General features: G+C 41.7%; 1 protein-coding gene and 2 long non-coding RNA genes across 5 annotated transcripts in view; 2 read left to right on the forward strand and 1 right to left on the reverse strand.

Moving 5' to 3' along the window:
• The window catches only part of RNF32 (ring finger protein 32), a 38,090-nt gene that overhangs the window by 18,165 nt on the left and 318 nt on the right, over positions 1–19,607 (reverse strand). Inside the window, exons 2-8 of one of the 2 annotated variants that reach the window (XM_045564607.1) lie at positions 16,427–16,514; positions 15,532–15,796; positions 7,148–7,290; positions 4,134–4,166; positions 3,459–3,583; positions 3,124–3,232; positions 2,341–2,781 (exon numbers count right to left, since the gene is read on the reverse strand). In XM_045564607.1, coding sequence (XP_045420563.1) covers positions 2,641–2,781; positions 3,124–3,232; positions 3,459–3,583; positions 4,134–4,166; positions 7,148–7,290; positions 15,532–15,796; positions 16,427–16,441 — 831 coding nt within the window. In that variant the 5' untranslated portion in view covers positions 16,442–16,514 and the 3' untranslated portion in view covers positions 2,341–2,640. Of the gene's footprint in view, positions 1–2,340; positions 2,782–3,123; positions 3,233–3,458; positions 3,584–4,133; positions 4,167–7,147; positions 7,291–15,531; positions 15,797–16,426; positions 16,515–19,607 lie in introns of those variants that run through there. The other variant, XM_045564606.1, reaches the window with a different exon arrangement.
• On the forward strand, positions 1,200–4,243 carry LOC123647276. Of its 2 annotated transcripts, none has more exons than XR_006738177.1 (3): positions 1,200–1,241; positions 2,650–3,825; positions 4,048–4,243. It is a non-coding gene; the product is annotated as an uncharacterized LOC123647276 (long non-coding RNA). The 2 variants fall into 2 exon arrangements; XR_006738178.1 differs by lacking the exon at positions 1,200–1,241 and having other exon boundaries at positions 2,113–3,009; positions 3,137–3,825.
• LOC123647275 lies at positions 4,276–18,133 on the forward strand. Its single transcript, XR_006738176.1, has 3 exons — positions 4,276–4,830; positions 7,105–7,296; positions 16,198–18,133. It is a non-coding gene; the product is annotated as an uncharacterized LOC123647275 (long non-coding RNA).

The following is a 19,607-nucleotide window of genomic DNA, read 5'->3' on the forward strand; positions in this document are numbered from 1 at the left end:
TTCTTTCTCTATCTCTTGAGTAGTATTGTTTCTACAGACAACAGAGGTTTAACCAATGAAAGCTTAAGCTGGGGTTTGAAAAGTGGGTACATTTCAATAGAGGCTGGTCCAGGATGGGAACAGAGCTACAGAGCTGGATATGGGATGGGAACAGAGCTATCGCTGTGATAACCCTCCTCACAGAAGTGGTAAGTGAAGTTGTGGGAGAGATTCAACTCGCAAGGCAAGTCCTGGGAGCACCAGGGGTGACGAGGACTCCCCAGGGGCCCCAGCCCTCTGTGCAGGGGCAGTGATGAGGCCATTCCCAGTGCAGGGGTGAGAGGGATGGGGAGGAGGAGAGCCCCCACTGCTCACCTGCCAGCTGGGTGTGGTTTTCTTTATCTTTCTTAAAGAAACTGAAAATATATTCTTAGTTGGGAGGATTTATTTGCAGAGGTTATAAAGCTCTAGGGAGAATTACTACACAGTTACCTCTTGGCAAGTAAAGCTACAGCCCCTGTTCTTCACTGAAAACCATTCTGAGACTTGGAGCAGCCCCACTTATGGCACCTCCGGCCCAGGACAGCCCGAGACACCACAGCGCTCTCAGCTGCTGCCTGCAGACTCAAAACCTTCCTAGTCTGTAACATTTCTGGGTTCTCAAAATAATCCTGTCAATATTGGATCTTTTACAGAGTAGAAAACCAGTATGTGAGAGAACCTCTCGTGTGCCACAGAATCGCAGATGATAGTGTAGCCAAGCAATCAAATGCGTCTCCTGACTGCTTTATGTGAAAGCAAAGCATAGCATTATGAGACGATGTGTGCTCATGAAAAAAATATTTATGCACATGAGGTGAAATGACTATTAAATCTGTCATTAAAAAATTTTAAGAGAAAACAATGATTTCTGATTTGAGAGCCAATACACTATTACTAAATATTAGAAGTTACTAAGAATAGCTCAGAGAGTAAGACTGATGTTACACTACTGAACATAAAAAGCATGGAAAGAATATAAAAGGAGAATGAAAACAATGGTGGACGACAGTCATTTACTGAAATGAGAAGGAACTACAGCACCAGCGCTTATCCATCTCTGACTTTGTTAGAACAGGATAACCTGGCGGAGCGGCGTGTTTACTGGAGGGAGCGTGAGGACCAGCTAGGCTGACGCTGTTACTTGCCCAGGAGTAAGGACTAGATAACAAACACGGCGAGCAGAGAGCTGGAAAGGAAGTCAGCACACTGCTCTCTAAACGGTAAAAGAGGAATGGGTCCTGTCCAAGGAAAAAGGAAGGTGGCATATATTCTTTTTATCCAGTAAACTATCAGGACTTTTAGCTGATTGTTGTTTCTTCTTTAATATGGGGGTGTTTGGAGAAGAATCAATGGGCAGCGCTGAGAGGTGGTTTCCACAGGACCACCTGTACGCAGAAACAGGAGGGTGTCTTCTGCCACGGCTCTGTCCCCTCTCCCTGACTGTCCTATGCTCCCCAATTCCAAGGAACATGAGTGACGCAGAGAACTCTCCCCGGCCTGTAGCCTCCCCCTGCTCCCCACCAGAGGGTGCCACTCCCACGCCAGGGCAGGGACAGCACTGCTGGCTTCCCAAGCCACAGCGGCAATTCGTACTCTCCACCCCACTGGTTCAACTTGTTTGTCTCTGAGACAAAGGTCCTTTGCTCACATATTGATATTGCAGTTAAAGTTGTCCTACTTCTGGAAGCAAATCAAATATATTCTCTTGATTAAATCTGAGGCATAGTGACATCACAGTAAGCACTGTTGTTTCTTTTGCACATACTTATAACTACACTACTTGGGACAAGAAGGGTTGTTAGGAAAAAAAATCATACTGCTTTATAGTCAAGCCCCAAACCATTTCCTTTTAGGGCTCCTGGGGAGTTCTGGGACACTGTACAGAAGTCTCCTCTCCCCAGGCGCGTGCAGGTGGCAAAGGTGAGTGGGCACCCGTGAGGGCAGAGATCGGCGCCGCGGCAGCCCCGTGGCCGTGGTGAGCAGAACCCTGCGTCCACAGAGCAGAGTGGGGCTGACTTTACACTGTGAAGGGTAACTTTCTCTCACTCACTATTCCAAATGGGAGGGCAGGCTAAAACAACCAAGTTTAGAAAAGATCTAAATAATTACATAAATAATGCTTCTAAAAATATGGTCACAGGACACTGTGACTGAGGAGTTTTCTCTTAGTGATCTGAAGCTAACATTGCGTCAGGACACCACAGTGCTGTTATAAACACACACACACAAAACACAGAGTATCACTAAGTCTGTAACAATTTACATAAAGATGAACTGGAACGATGTATTAATATTTACTATATATGTAAATTTGCCAGTGCCTACTGTGTGCTAGGCCTTTATAAATGCTACATCTATTCTTAGACCGGCTCTGCAAGGTAGGGATGATGCTGAGGGGACAGGCCTCGGAGCAATGGCCCCTGCCATCTACCTGCAGCCTCAAGGCTGGTGGGGACAGAACTGGGACCCACCCTGGCCTGGCTGCTCCTCCCACTCCACCATGCCTGTCCTTTTTTTTATGGGGTACAGGACTGGAGAACTGTCAAATAAGCCCAAAAAAGTAAAAATAGAAGACAAAAAGTGGTTAAAGGAAAGCACACAAATGGAAGTTCTTTGTTTCTACAGCAGGATCCCACGAGGCCCGGGGAACGCGGTGTGGGGCAGCCTTGTGTTTCTGCCGTTTGCTTCCACTTCCACCAGCGCCACGCGGCACGCCTGCTCTCTTCGCTTACGTGCAGGTCTGGGGTGTGGGACACTTAGCTTGTTTCCGTTGTTTCATGTGAAGAGATTGGTTTATTTAAACAACTGGCATGAAATGGCCAAGCAAAAGTTGCTTTGAATTTAACCTATTCTAATTTTATAAATTTTGTGATTTAACTAGAGAAGAAAATCTAGAAGTATTTTACCATCTAGGTTGGAAAACCAGTTTAAACTGAAGAGGATTTTTAGCAGCATCTCAACCACTAAAAAAAAAGGCCTAAAAATGAAGTAAGTCTTCAAAGTGAAACTCTGAAGTTTTAGTGCCTCTGTCAGCCCTGTCGACCCCAAATGAGTCCCCTGCATGTAGAGACTGTATCTGAAGAATTAATGTTCTACACCTACCTTTTTTTCATAGAATTTTTTCCGTAGTTTGGCATCGCTGGGAGGTACTGTTTTCCTCAGGTTTCTGTACCACTTTCGAACGACGTGCCCTCTCCAGTGGGCTTGGATTCTGAAACACAGGTTTGACAAGGATTCACTCTGGATGACTCCAGGTGGACAAATATTTCTGTACATGCTGTGAGCCCTGTGCTGTCTGAGGCCCCGGGGAGATGACAGTGGCCTAGAAAAGGGAGAATCCCTGTATCTTCCCCAGTTAGTTAGCGGGCGTGGTGGCCACAGGTCCACCTCACGCGGCACGGGCGCTGGCATCCCGGGGGGACTGGGCCCCTTCGCACCTCGTTGCGCACTTTATTCGGAACAGGTGGGCCCCGTCGCGTATCACTCGGGTCTGATACTGGCTCTTCCTGCAGAGAGGACAGGTTTTCTTATTTGCGAACTTTTCAAAGGCCTGAAGGCATGCCTGAGGAAAAACATTTCACTTAAAATTTTACTAGTAATTACTTTTAAACATTTTTACTTCTAATGTAATTATAGTGTTCTTTCCTCTCATAATTCTGAGACTTAATCCAATTTAGATTATAAAGTGAAGAAGTTTCATCAGATGTTAACACCTTCCTCATGAAACCTGTTCTAAAAATGATTTTTTTACAAGAATATACATGCACAGACATCAAAAACTTTTGAAAATCAACTAGTGTAAAGGTAAGTCATGCTTGTGTGTAAGACCAACACAAAGATAGCGCATATGAATTAAGCTATCACTCCCTTTGATGTGCACTAACAACAATCTGTTATACAAACATTTGTGGTTCTTTTGTCACATAAAATTCATGATTTTCAAAACAGGATGAATTGTACTATAGCCTACAGTCATGTTTCTAACTATAAATGGTGATTATGAATAAAACAAATGGCTCTTTTTAGGAGACTTTAAAATGAGTACGGTTTCTCCGAGCTACAAGAATGATACACTGCGCACTTGATCATGGGAGGGGGCAGGATTTACTCACTCTGTGAAACACATGGGAACATGAAAGCAGCACCTGTTCACAAGTAAACAGAAGGATGTTTGAAGTTTAATAAAAGAGAAGCAGCATAAATGTATTAATTAAAAGAAAAATTCTGAATGCTTAAAAGGTAAGCTGTATTATTTGAAAAATTAAAAAAGCAACTTAATAACTTTGATATTTATACTATTTAGTCTTTAAGTTTAGCATAGCACAAGAAAAATTAACAACAATCTGAAACATCAGACACACACATGAAGTTTGATATTAAGCTATTAAAATGAGTGTGAATGTAAAAGTCAAATAATTATGACAGAGTTGTATTTCCCAGTAGATCTTAGAGAGCATGCAAGCCACAGGGGGTGAGCAAGGGGGAGGATCGGTCCCGTACCGTGTGGGCTGGTGGGAGAAGGAGCAGAGAAATGCTAAGTAAATACCGTTTTTGTAAGGTCTTTGTTCAACTAAATGACACTCCTAATTTTTTTAAAATCACAGCTTTATTGAGATATGATTTTGACAGTCTTAGATTTAGACAGTGAGAAATCATGGAGATATGAGTCATTTTTTCTTTTCCAGATACAAGGAAAGTATCCGCACAAGAAAATGTCACCTTTCTGTGATCCAAACTCCCCAGGCCATGACAAAAGACAGAAGCAAAGGAGAGCAGCTTAGACTGAAGCCAGAAACAGGTGGCTGGCAGGTAACAGGAGGCCAGGAAGGGGTGGGGCCAGGGCTCCCACCCTGGGCTGGACACTCAGAGTCCCACCACGCCCTGAGCCCCACGCCCCACTGAAGGGGGCTTGCAGCAGCAGGGCTTTTCCTCAGCAAGAGAAGTTAAGTGAGATTTCAATCACAGACCACTAGGCTGCCTGATTTGGGGAAAACTTTCCAGTTTTTAGAGTGACCAACTCACCTGCCTTCATTCTGTCTATACTCTTCTTCTTAAATGGAAATAAAGGAAGAAATAATTGGAATAGGACTCAGTTCTAAAACCTTTTCTTGAAACTTGCCAACAATAAATCTAAATTGGATAAACTCAGTAATATGGATCCTTTTCTGTTATCACCATTCAATCTAACAGCAACATTGTGTGCTTAATTATTTACTCTTTATAATCTTTCAAAGTGTTTCATCTACAGATATTCAGTCTATATTGAACCACATTATACTTCTGTATATTTAAAATATTTTACTTTTAAATGTTCATAAATATTTATTGGCAAATACTCCTTGATATAACAAAAATAAATGATTAAGTGGTGGTAAATACACTAAAAATGTCACAGAAGTTCAGATTAATTCCAACTAGACTCTGCCATAATTTCTGAGTTGACCTACTATGGATCACTTGAATGTTTGCTTATTTCCTCATCTGTTAAATAGGTATAATCCTGCCTCAGAGATGTGAAATTAACTGAAGGCCCTCTGAAATCATTAAATGCTGGGGAAATGCCTATTATTGTTTATGACTAAGGAAAAATCTAATTATGGAAATAACTAGAAATGCAAAATAAATAGAATAGTATCTATATCTATAAAAAAACAAAAAATAATAGAATTTAGTGAGAAATTTATAAAAAACAGAATGAAAGAAATACTGGGCAGGATGCACCCTGATTGCCCAAGATATTCAACTCCAAGTTTTCATTCTTCACACAAACCATCAGGCTAAATATGTAAAGTGTAATTAAGAAATAGGTTGCTGAGGCCAGAAAGATTCCTTGTGGCTCTATTAATACTTTTGCTACACCAAAGTACTAAATTATCCTAAGTGGTAATTCTATGGTTTAAGGGCTAAAATCTTTTCCAAAATATCCAACTTTCACATATGTAAGACAGGTCCTGATACAGAACTGGAATATAGCAAGTATGATTAACACATTAACTGCCACATGAGTTGTATTTAACTCACACTAGTTTTGAGCCCTGGGCCTCGTGAAGCATATGTAACTCACAGGTCTCTTCATCTTGGGAGCTGAGTGAACTATTTTTCAAGTTGTATATAACTCATGCACAGAAAACAATAAAAAATAACAAATTTTTCATTAAATTAGAAAGGACTGTTTTGTTTTCAAAGTTTTTAGTCTATTTTCGTAATAAAACACTGTGGCCCCACGGAAAAAATATTTTTTTTCTGGTGTGGCAGTCAATGTGTTAAAATAAATTGTGAATTCAAACTGCAAAGAACAAAAGTTTAAATATTGTGAACTTTTTGATGATGAAACTTACTGAAACAAATTGGGTTTTAGAATTCACGTACCAGGGTAGGAAGGAAAGCCGGGGTTCCTAAACTATGAATTCAAGCCTGGGTTTAACTATATTTCCTGTGTTTTCTCAGCTCGTCTCTGAGTGCCACTGTGTAGGAAGCATCGTGCTATGTATCACGGGAGATCGCTGTCGGGAACCATTATCTCTCACACACAAAACTCTGGGAATATAAGTGTCCCGAACTTCCAGGAGATAACAGTTTAGTTAGGCAGACAAAATATGCACAGCGAAAACCTATGCTATAGATTACATATCATCTGTAAACCCAGGGTAATATCAATCTTACTCTGGTAAAGTTTCATGAATAAAGATTAAAAGATTTTAGTTTTCTTAAAGATTCTCCCACGAATTCTCTGGAGATATTCAAGCACAGTTTTTTCTTTTCTTTTATGACTCAATTCACAAAACAACTTAAAAATTCCTTTTGCTTTCATCCTTTCTGCACAGCATCCTCCCATCCACTGGCTTTCAGCTGCACAGGACCAGTGGAATGGAAGCATTCCTCTGTATAAACGCATTAGCACTTGAGAATTACTATCATTCAGTAAATAAACAAAACTGTTTAATGAGAGTGTTTAGCTCCTTCTCACACACATACTTAATTTAATGGAAAAGAAAATGTTAGTATTTGAGGCTCACAGAGGCGGCTGAAACTGCAAAAAGGAAGCCTGGCATCTTAAGCTCCAACCCACTGTCTCGTTACCAGGAAACAGCCCCACCGGGCTCTCTCCAACCCTCCAGCTCCGCACCTGGGGACGGAGGCGAAACTCTTCTTTACATATCGGGCATGGCTGCATGGAATCTCCTTGCAGGACGGACCTCTGCTTCACTTTCTCCCACCCGTCTGAGGACAGTGGCAATGGGGGAGGCTCAAAGAGGCCCAGCTTCTGTGCTGAAGGTAAGACGACGCAGAGTGTGGGTTAGGACGTATTTTAGAATGTGGTGCCCACCTATAATTTTAATGACATTATTGCAAACAAATATTAAAGCAATACATTTATGTCACCCACTTTATTTCATAATGTAAGTCGTCCCTTGGTATCTACCAGGAATAGGCTCCAGGACCCCTCTCAGATACCGAAATCATAGATGCATAAGTCCCTTACATAAAATGGTGTAGTAGAAAGGGCTCTTGGGAGTAGAAAATTTTATAGCAGAAATGTGGATGTCAACTGAAAGGCTGGAAGAGAAAGCTAAAATAGTCACGTGTTGCTTAGTGACAGGGCGTGTTCTGAGAAATGCATGTACGGGTGTCTGTTGTCGGGCGAACGTCCTACAGCACACTTCACACACCTGCGGTTAGCCAACTACACACCAAAGCTCCCCGCTACAGACCTGCGCACCGTATTACCACACTGTCAGGCAACAGTAACACGGTGGTATTTGTGTATCTAAACTCAGACAAGGTACAGTAAAAAGATAATATAAAAGATAAATAATGGTATACCTGTGCAGGCGCTTACCATGAATGGAGCTCACAGGATGGGAAGTTGCTCTGGGTGAGTCAGTGGGTGGTGAGTGAGTGTGAGGGACTAGGAGGACATCACTGTCCACCACTGCACGGTTTATAAACATTGGACACTTAGACTACACTAAATTTACAAAAAGTTTTTTTCTTTCTTCAAGAATAAATTAACCTTAGCTTATTTAACTTTCTGACTTTGTAAACTTTTTAATTTTTTTAAACTTTTTGACTCCTTTGTAACAACACTTAGCTTAAGACACAAACATGTTATACAGCTATACAAAATATATTCTTTCTTTATGTCCTTATTCTGTAAGCTTTTTTCTATTTAAAAACATTTTTTTCTTTTACTTTTTAAACTTTTTTTTTTAATTAAAAACTAAGACACAGGCTGGGCACAGTGGCTCATGCCTGTAATCCCAGCACTTTGGGAGGCTGAGGTGGGAAGACTGCTTGAGCCAGGAGTTTGAGACGAGCCTGAGCAAAATAGTGAGACCCCATCTCTACAAAAACCCGAAAAATTAGCTGGGCATTGTGGTGCCTGCCTGTAGTCCCAGCTACTCGGGAGGCTGAGGCAGGAGGATCGCCTGAGCCCAGGAGTTTGAGGTTGCAGAGAGCTATGATGATGCCACTGCACACTAGCCCAGGTGGCAGAGTAAGACCCTGTCTCAAAAAATAAAACAAAACACTAAGACACACGCAGATCAGCCCACGCCTGCACAGGGTCAAGACCATTGAGATGTCACTAGGTGACAGGAATTTTTCAGCTCCACTACAATCTTACAGGATCACTGTGGTATATGTGGTCCATCGTTGACCAAAACGTGGCTATGTGGTTCATGACTATATTATCTCTTAGAAAGTAGAAAAAACAGATATAGCAGGAGACAGAAAATAAGAAAATGTAAGGGAGTATGACATCTGAAAAACAGGCATTCCAGAAAGAAAACAGAGAAAGAAAATGGTGAGTAAAAATTTTTTTAAAAATAGTCTAAAACATCTCCCAAAGCAAAGGACATGAGTTTCTGGTTTAAGAGGGTCCAGCAAGTCCCCAGAATATGAGAGTCACACCAGGCCCCGTCATTGTGAAAATTTCAGAGGCAAAAGGCAGATCCTAAAAACACAGGTCTCAACAAAGGACCAGGAATCAGAACAGCATTAGACTTATCTGTAGCAATACAGACACGAAAATATAATTCTTACAGAATTCTGAGGAAAAAAAGATTTCCATATTGAAATTTCTTATTAGCTATCAATCAAATATGAGAATAGAATATGAATATCTTTCTGTGTATGAGCTGCGGTGATCTCCGTGCACGCTCTCTCAGGAAGCCGCCGGAGGAGGACCTTCCCACGGTGAGGGAGTAAACGGAGAAGGCAGGTGCCCCGGGGGCCGGGAGGGAGGGAAGGAGGGTCAGAGGGAACCCGGGAGGTGCTGGAAGGGGCTGCATCAGCCCTGCGGGGCAGCAGAGCAGGGAGGACTCTAGGACTGTCCCCGGGAAGACACTGATAAAATACACCAAATGCATTTTAACGTGTGGAGAGGACGTGCTCCTGGAGGTCTCACGGGTGGGTTAGTGACGAGGGATGACAAAACACACACACGCACAAGTAAGACGACTGCAGGGAAAACTTAAAAAATTATGAGAAGGAAACTGTACTATAGAACACCACATTGCTTGGCTGTGAATGACATTCACATACTTATAACGGCGTAAACACCAAATATTATTAATCTAACCACAAGTTATGAAGATGATGATGGAACGTTTGGGGGTGGGGGTGGGAAAATGGTATGTGGGTGAAAATATCAAATGCTGAGTCTTCACCTTCCACAGCGAGAAGCCAAAAAGATAATGTCCAGAGCTGAAAAGTAAAACAACGGCACGAGCGTGTTATTTAGAAATATGAAGGATGGTACCAGAGAAAGAACTAAAGGATCTGAAAATGGCTGCCTCAGAGCAATGACACGGAAGGGGCAGGCACGCTGTGTTTTTGTTCAGTCCTCGTAGAGCCCTTTCTCTTCTAAAACTGTGCACGTGCATCACTCTGACAGGAACAGTCACCACTTGGGGGAATGTCGTGAGGAGATGACCCCTGAGGGAAGGCTGCGTCAGAGGTGAGATGTGCCCTGAAGGGAGGAGAGATCAGCTGGGGAAGAGGAGGGCGAGGTGTGACCGCGGCCGGGGGACAGAGCACGTGGAGGGCAGACAGGCTGCAGAGGCAGCGCAGGCGCGGGCGGGAGCAGCCAGCCTGGCCAGGAGTGAGGTGGCGGGTGCCACTCTGCCCCGAGACTCGGGTGGCTTCCTGGGTGCTGGCAACACAGCCCGGCTCTGCTTCAGTCTGAGGCATCCACACCTCCCGTCATGCACACCCGGACTGGAGCATGTTTATAAGTAATGGAGACCCGAGAACTGGAAGGACAAGAGATAAATAATTCTACCGACAGGTCTCACCAAACTGCTGTGCCTTCCGACCACATGCAACAGTGTTTAAAATCAACAGCACACCTAGCCCCAGATCTTGGTTTCCAAATCCTAGTCTTCAGTGAAAGGAACAGGGCTCCTCGGAGAAATGGCTGATTCTGGGGCTGGGTTAGGGAAGACACAGGATAAGTGTCCAGTGTCTTGTGGTAGCACAAAGGAAGGAAGTCCTAAAAAATGCAAAGGACGAGGACCAACCTCAAAGAGTCTGTGGCCAAAGATGTGACAAGGGGAGCAGCAGTACCGAGCCATACGCCAAAGTATAAGATAAACGTACATGAGTTGTGCTGATATAGATGATCGAATACATTAGATAAATGGGGAGAAGAGTTTCCTTATAGAATAATTCTGTGTGTGATGTACGTAGATATTAACCCCCATCCCGGAGGTGGAACTCAATCCTCCCACCCCATTGCCTGAATGTGGGCTAGATTTAGTGCCTCACTTCCAAAGAACAGAGTCTGGAAAGGGAAATTTATACTTTTCAGTGGAGAAAGCTGGCAGACACGCCCTTAACCAAGCCGTCGGCAGCGACAGACGCGGTGCCCTCATGCACCCTGGTAGGCGGATGGGCAGGGCACGGCGCTCCTCCCATCAACCCGTGATCCCAGCCCCATCGTGACAAAGACATCAGGCAAACCCAAACTGAAGGACAGTCTATGAATACCTGGCCAGCGTGCCTCAAAATGGTCTAGGCTGTGAAAACAAGGAAGGACTGAGAAACTGTCACAGGCCAGAGGAAAGATGACAGCCATGGGCAACGTTACCCTGCATCGGCTTTTGGAATAGAAGGGCGGTAAGTGGGAAAAGTGGAATCCAAACGACGTCTGGAGTCTAGTGAGTTAACAGTAATGTACCAATGTTCGTTTCTAATTTTGAAAAGAATACCACGCTGATGTAAAATGTGAACATTATGGGAAATGGTATACAAGAACTCTGTACTACCTTTGTAACTTTTCTGTAAATCTAAAATTATTTCAAGATAAAAAATGTATTTTAAAATAGCAATAACAAAAGCAAAACTTTAAAAGTAACTCCCAAACAACAACCTGTCCCTGAAAAGTAAAATATCATGGCTTAATAACTTAGGTTAAATAAAAAACCAAAAAGAAAACCAAGAAGTACGGTACCATGAGCTGAGTGGCTGTCAAGGCCAATCTGTGGGACAGCTGAGACGGCAGTTTGTGGGCAACGTACAGCTCTGGACACAGCTATCAGAAAACAAGGAAGCCTAGACACAAATGAACTAAGTGTTTAACTCAAGACACTAGAAAAAGAGAAAAAACAGCAAATCTAAAGAAACAAAAAGGAAATAACAAAGATCAGGGCAGAAATATCAAGAAAATAGAAGCAAAAAGGAAACCAAAACCAACACCAGATAGGCACCAACATTAGTTTTTCTCAAAAGAGACATTTTTGACAAAACTGGTCAAGATAAAAAGGAAAATGTAAACAAAATATAGAACAAAAAGAAATAATCATAAATAAAAATTTAAAATTATACAATGTTTATAACTATGAATACATTCAAAATACATCTGGAAATCTAGATGAGATTAATATACTTCTGAGAAAATATACAAATATTGAAACTGTCACAAGAAGAAACAGAAAACCTGAATTGCCCTCCAGCGCTGGTGGGAGCCACAGCCCTCCTTCCTCGCTGTGCTGGGCAGAAGCGGCCCAGGCCGAGGACGAATCCTGACTGATCTAGGATGTCACTCACGGCAATCCTGTTATCCTTTGCCAATGTTTAGACTATCAAGGGGCATGTGACCCATTTCAGGTGGAATGTAAGGAAAAGTCTGTTGGGGAGCGTCTGTAAAAACTTCCTCCCCTGCCTTTCCAGTTTGTCCCTTGTCGTTGGGGACCTGAACCTGGAACTGCGCAGCCCTCCTGTTTCCACACATGGTGCCATCACCTCAGGATAGCAGAGCTGCAGAGAGGCTGGTCCTGGCAGCACTGACAAGCTGCTGAAGCAGAACTGTGACAAACAACACATGTCTTTAAGGTTTACATCGCTTAACCGTAAGTGGATTGCTCTCGATGCGCAGCCAAGCGCAGCTACACCGGTCACCTTTCCTCGCCTCACTTAAAACAAAAAAGGAGCCTCAGGCCCAGAGGATTTTACAAGTGCGTTATCCTAGACTTTTAAGGAACATATTAGCCTTTTTTCTATGCTATCCAGAATATTGAAAAAAGGGGGAAAGCTGCCCGAATTATTTTCTGAAGCTCATATGACCTTGGTAATAAAACCAGACAAGGACGGTAGAAGCACAAGCACGGACCAGAGCTGTGGCTAAAGGTGTAACGTCCTGAGCAAGTTTAGTTGTCAAACCCAACAATGGATTTGAAAAACCCCATGATCGAGGCAGTTTGTTGAAGGTGTATGAGGAAGCTACAGCGTCAGAGAGGCTGCCCTGTCACTCACTGCACAGATAAGCCAAGGAGAAACACAAGCACGACCATCTCAACAGCTGCAAGGAAAAAAAGCATCTAATTAGTACTATTTCGGATTTTAAAAAACTCTGGAAACTTGTTAAATGGGAAATTCCGTAATTAGGTAAAGGCCAACAAACAAGCAAAACAGAACAGAACAATAAAGAGCAAACATCATATAACTGGAGAAATGGTAAGTGTTAGGCTCAATACCACGACAGAAGTGCCCGGTGATACTACTTGTATTCACCACAGTTCAGGAGATCAGAAAAGACAAAGGGGGAAAAAAGAAGGGACATAAAAATGGAAGGGAAGAGTCAGTAATGATCACTGCAGAGAGCGAATGACTTACTTAGAAAATCTCTAAGAGTTGGAGAAGAGGAGACCTGAATGGCATGAGATACCACCATTTCTGTGGGTCAGATTAACACTGCAAATGTTATTTACTCTAATCTATAAATACAATTAAAAAAGTTTCCATCAGAATTTTATGTAGAAAGTAAAGGAATTTTAGGGGAAAAAAGGAGAAAAGGGTCTTTTCCTACCAGCCGTTAAGACACACTACAAAACCATACTAAGTAAAACAGTGAGATACTGACATAGAAGCAGAAGTCCCCAAAGGAAGAATCTAACAACTTCTGTACCCATCAATTTTCCCAATGTCATAAGCAAAGTAAACTGTGTGAGATCTAAATGTGAAAAGTAGAGTATAAAGGTAAATAAAGAAAATGTAGGAAAATCTTTGCAATCTCAGATTGGTGAAAGATTTCTTCAATCTCCCAAAATACAGCAATAAAGTGAAAAACCAATGGATTTAACATTAATCAGAATGAAAATTTTATTCAATATAAAATGACGGATAAAAGTTAAAAGATGATGACAGGACAAAAGGTATTTTCAGTGGCTAAATCCACAAAAGATTAACATGTATAACACACAAAGAACTCTAGTAAATCAGCAAGAAAAGACAGAAAATCCAAGTGGAATATTATGTATAGATAAGAGTATATGGTTCAACCTCATTAGTAAATAATATGCATTATAAAGATTTTTTTGATAAAGAGGTCATTTACTCTCCTTAATAACCTCACTTATTTTTCAAATTAGGATGTTCTTCCTGATGTCAAATTTAAATCTTTCCTGATACAATTTTTAAGATTGATTATGATGAAGCTATTTGATCATCTACATAAACTATATATGCACAATAGAAGATACTCACTAAGTGTCTGTGTAACATTATTCCAAGCCTCAGCATGTTCTCGAGCCACGCCACTTTCTAGACAACTAGTGTTGTCAGCAGAAGTTAAGAGGCAAATAATATAAAACATCGCCCCTGGGCATTGCTGTGGGAGTAGGTCCCCTCTGCCTTGTGTGACTTAAGGCACTAGGACACGTCCCCCACCAAACCTGTTCTCCATGTCCATCATCATTTAAAAATCTTTATTTTTAACTTCTCAGTTTAAAATAATTTCAGACGTACAAAAGGTTGTAAAAACAGTATAAAGAATTCTCATATACCCTTAACCCCAAATGTTAACATTTTTCATAACTCTAGTATAAAGATCAAAACCAGGAAATTAATGTTGATGTAATCTGTCAGTCAATCTATACAATTTATTCGAATTTGGTTCTTTGGTGCATGTGCGTCCTTCTTTCCAGACTGAGATCTAGCCCAGCATCATTCAGTTAAGTCTACACTTCTTATGTCCTCATGACTATTAGAATCTGGGGCATTTTCTAGGTTTTGATTTGCTTGACTTGATACTTTTGAAGATTACTAGTCAGGAATTCTGTAAAATGTCTTTTTTTTTGAGACAGAGTCTCACTCTGTCACCTGGGCTAGAGTGCCATGGTGTCAGCCTAGCTCACAGCAACCTCAAACTTCTGGGCTCAAGTGATCCTCCTGCCTCAGCCTCCCCAGTAGCTGTGACTACAGGCGTGCACCACCATGCCCAGCTAATTTCTTTCTATTTTTAGTAGAGACGGGGTCTCACTCTTGCAGAGGCTGGTCCAGAACTTCTGACCTCAAGCGACCCTCCTGCTTCGGCCTCCCAGAGTGCTGGGATTACAGGTGTGAGTCATGGCGCCCAGCCTAAAATGTCTTTCCATTCAGGTTTGTCTGAGGTTTCTGCATGATTAAATTCAGAATGTGTTTTTGGCAACAATGCTACAGAGGTGATGTAGGACATTTTACCAGGAGATGTATGATGCTGGCACGTGCCATCATTGGTGACATAGCTTGGACTACTGGCTGAAGTGCTGTTTGCCAAGTGTTACCACTGTACCTGCAGAGGATGCCTACCTGTGGGCAGAGACTGTGAGACCACATCAATATTCTGCCTCAAAAGCCACAACTTTTTCCATGACCAGCTTCAGTAATAATTGTGAATATTACTGTGCTGTCTGCCAAATGCTGATTTTCTGTTACCCTAATATATTTATTAGTTGTCATTCTACTAAAAGGTTTTTTCTTTTCCATCATTTCTTTATTCAATTATATCTATTGGTGTGAATTAACAGACAGTTCTTTCATTCTGTTTTTACTTGTTCTAACTTATCATTACTATCTTCATTTTCTAGCTCAAATGGTCCCCTATCATTTTTAAACTTCAGTGTATACATACCTTTTTGTATAATTATAAGTTAAGACAAATTATTTCTGTACCATAAAAAATTATACTATTAATTTCAACAGATTCATTAGCTGTGATAAACCAGAAGTCGAATTACCAGATTAGCTTACCTAAAGTTAACGGTGGTGGTTTTGGATCAAGAACATACTCTCTTTCTGGATCTTCCACTCTGGGGCCCTGCGTAGTTTTCTTAAGTCCTGTGTCTATTATTGCTTTTGCGTCTCTTTTTAGAGCTTTGGATCTGTTCTCTGTCTTTTGTACTTTTGTCTGAGAATGATCTGCTACTGAAAGATTTTGAAGTTGAAGATCATGTAAAATGTGATCTTGTAAAGCAACTGCGGTGACTGCTAAGTTATCTTTTTTAGATGAATGACTCTAAAAAGTAGGAAAAAAGTCATATTTATAGGAATATTATGTAATATATCATTTAGAAGAGAACTGAGGCTTTAATACTCAACCTTGATGGCACATTAGACTAAATCTCCTAGTAATGAATGCTTGACCAATTGTCACTTAGAATGCTTGACCAGTTGTCACTTAAGTTGGCCCAAACCCGCTTGCATTTATGTTGAAAACATAGGAAGATATATTCACTGAATTACTAAAGCTTTAATTATAATGTGAATAAACTCATTATGACCTATATACCTGTGTATGCCCAAACAAATCCACACTGCTTCACTATAATTAAGACTCCAGGCAAATACTGAGGATCATCTTGCATTTAAGCACATCGTATGCTTTTTTGGTGAAAATGTAATGCATTTCCTATGCAGAATAAAAACTGCTAAACAGCTTGGAGGTGCCTGCAGTGAGCACTACAGAAGACTGCTTTTCTCACCTGCCTGTCCGCTGCCCCCGCACCACACTGGGCATCTCCCATTCCTGCTGACAGTTCCTGGTTGAAGCAACATTTGCAAGCTATTTTTAATACTCTCAAATGGCTAAATTAAAATACATTTCACAAGTAAAATAATGTGTACATTTTTAAAAAGGATGGTGTACCTTATTTTTTAACATGCTGAATCAGGAAAAGTTGCTTGGCTCTCACAAACCCTATCATCACAGTGTATCACAGTCCTTTGTTCTTCCGCTGTGAAAACATAATCAACAGAAAGTCAAAGTCAGAGCGTACATAAAACTCTCAGGATGTTTGCGCGGAAGACACGTGTTAAGAGTCTGATGATGAAGCGACGCAAATGCCCACTGCAGCGCAGCACTGAGCCATGAGTCTGATTCGGGAGGAGCAGGATTCCAGCCAGTTGCAGCTTGCTCCAGCCCTGTCCTCAAACAGCTCACCACCGACTCACAGAGAACATGTTAGTATAAATGAGAATGATCCATTGCTAAATATAACATTACACATAAGCTAACAACAAAATTTCAAACTAACATCGGAGACTAAAAAGATCAGAGATTGTAAACAAAAAAATCTCCTAAAGAGGTAACAGTTAAACTGGAACTTGAAGAGTAGACAGAGGGAAATGAACATGTTACATTACGTGGAAAGCAAAGGCACTTAGGATATCAGCATGCTATGCCTGCCTGTTACTTGGGGGAAAAAGGGAACAATGAAGAAACTGGAATGCAGAGGAAGTTGCTAACTGCAGTCTGCCCAGACACAGAGGGACAGCATAGGGGACAAACTTGGGTTCTAATCTTGCTGCACCACTTTGCTGGGCAAGATACTCAACGCAGCGGCATCTCAGTTTCCTCATCTGCAAAGCAAGTACGGCACTGACTCGGCAAGGTTCCCGTAGGGGTTAAATAAGACAACCTTTGTAAAGTATCTAACAGGGATCTTTCTACCCAGAAGGTACTCCAGTTATTCCAATTCCCTTCACAGCTGGTGAAGAATTTGGAACTGGCCCTTTTTGTTTTTGGACAAGGGTGTATTTTGTGAAGACAAAAAAAGTACAAAATGTACTGTAAAGGGTAGAAACAGAAAGTTATTCAAGTAGTCTAGCGAAATAGTACAGCAGATCCTCAAATAACATTGCTTCTTTCAACATCGTTTCGTTATAACATCGATGGAAAAAAAAAAGTACATTGGCAGCTGAGGTCACTGTCCAAGTGGGGTCTGCACATTCTCCCCACGTCTGCGTGGGTTCTCTCTGGGCACTCGGGTTTCCTCCCACACCCCAGAGCCGTGCACACTAGGTTCACTGGCGTGTCTAGACTGTCCCTGTCTGAGTGAGCGGGTGTCTGAATGTGCCCTGCGATGGGAGGCCATCACGTCCGGGGTCAGTTCCTGCCGTGTGCTGAGCTGCCAGGATGGGCTGTGGCCACCTGTGACCCTGAACTGGAATAAGCAGGTTGGAAAATGAATGAATGAATACAAAATTATTGTCAAATAATCCAGTAAGTGTACAATAACCATACAGATACACAATAAACGATGCAGTACGAGAGTGCTCAGTGGGCACTTTGTTGTGGACCTGCGTGGTGGGAGCAGGTGCTCCTGAATTTTTGCTTTGCAAACGTTTATCCCAGATTTAACCCACCACACGAAGACCACCGCCACTCACTGTAAAGTTGGGTTTTGATCTTTCTTAGATGTATGTATAGCTCACATTTATTTCAATGTTTAACATTAGAAGCGTTTTGGTCTTTACTTAGAAATTTGGTGATGTTTTTAAGACCAGAAATATGCTGTAGGAACTTAACTCTTGTTTATATCAATTAGCCTACAATAAAAGTGGTTTCACTATACATTGTTTTGATTAAAGTTGCAGTTTCCAGGAACTGGAATGAGCTTAAGTGAGGACTTACTGTACTGAGGGCCTAACTGTAAGAATAGAAAGGAATTAATCCAAAAATATATTTCTAAGGACCAATGCCTGTATTAAATTAGTTCAACTGAAAGAATAAACTCACTAAGGAGTGTGTGTAGACAGAGAAAAGGATGGACGGTGGAAACAAATTGATGAGCTATCCAGAGTTTAGGAATAAAAAGATTAATAGGTGCTAAAATCCTTTGGAAACTTAGATGATAGTTTCTACTGTAACCTTTCCTGTTCCCTTTCAATTCTGGCATTGAAAGATATTTGAAAGACATTTTTATGCAATATTTCATCAAGACAATTTAGGTTGGAAATGGTATAAGGTATTAAAAATACTGAAAGATCGCTACCAGATTTTTCTACTTCCAAAATGCTTACATCCTGGCAGAAGATAGTTTGCATCACACCAAAAACCGTGTAATATAATCATATCTGGCCATCTACACTCTATAGTTTATCTCAAATTTCTGCACTGTAGGCTGCTGTGATTAATATCAAGGTAAGAGCTTTTAAAAACCAAAGTTCTACAGTCTCAGTAAATTTTAGAATTTAAAATTTAGGAGATAAAGGTATTGGAAACTTTTCAAATATCTAGTCCAACTCCATTTCATAAATGAGAAAACATATCCAAACCTTAGGTGACTCCTTCAAGAATACATAATTTGTCTGCAGCAATGGTGGGGTGAGAAACTTAATCCTTGTCCAGTATTAAAAGCTAAAATTTATAGTGACACATGCCATCTTTGTAAATCTCAGTATCAAAAACTAGTTCAAAAGGGTAGGGCTTGGTAGCAAAAACCACCATTGTGGTGCCAAGGTAACAGTCACCAATTTGTCTGAATGACCATAAGGTAATTAATAAACTTGCCAAATAAAAATGCATAAGACACAAACATACAATTTAAAAAATACAATTCTACGTAGTGCCTTATCATCGCCTAACTTTTGAATTCTCTCTTTAAACATCTTTTTATGAGGTTCTACCTGTGATGGCCAGAAGCACACAAATATACAAAAAGTTACATTGCTAGAAATCACTTGAAAACTTAAACCATCTTTGGACTTGGGTCCCCTTCTTGTAATGGGAGTTTTTGGGCCATCATTAATTTGCACCACATATGTAGAAGAAACTGCCACAAGTTAACCAGGAGTACCTTTGACAATGCTGAGCCCTCACTGGGTATGCACGGAACCCTCTCACGTGTCACGACCCCAGCCCCACGGAGCAGGTTCCCATGGGAGCTCCCCGCTAATCCCCCGAGGCAGGTTCCCCACGGGAGCCCCTCGCTGACCCCCTGGGGCGGGTTCCCCATGTGCCACGACCCCAGCCCCACGGAGCAGGTTATCACGGGACTCCCCCACTGGCCCCTGGGGCAGGTTCCCACGGGAGCCCCCCGCTGACC

This window comes from Lemur catta, chromosome 11 (genome assembly GCF_020740605.2).
Source record: "Lemur catta isolate mLemCat1 chromosome 11, mLemCat1.pri, whole genome shotgun sequence".
Classification (NCBI taxonomy): domain Eukaryota; kingdom Metazoa; phylum Chordata; class Mammalia; order Primates; family Lemuridae; genus Lemur; species Lemur catta.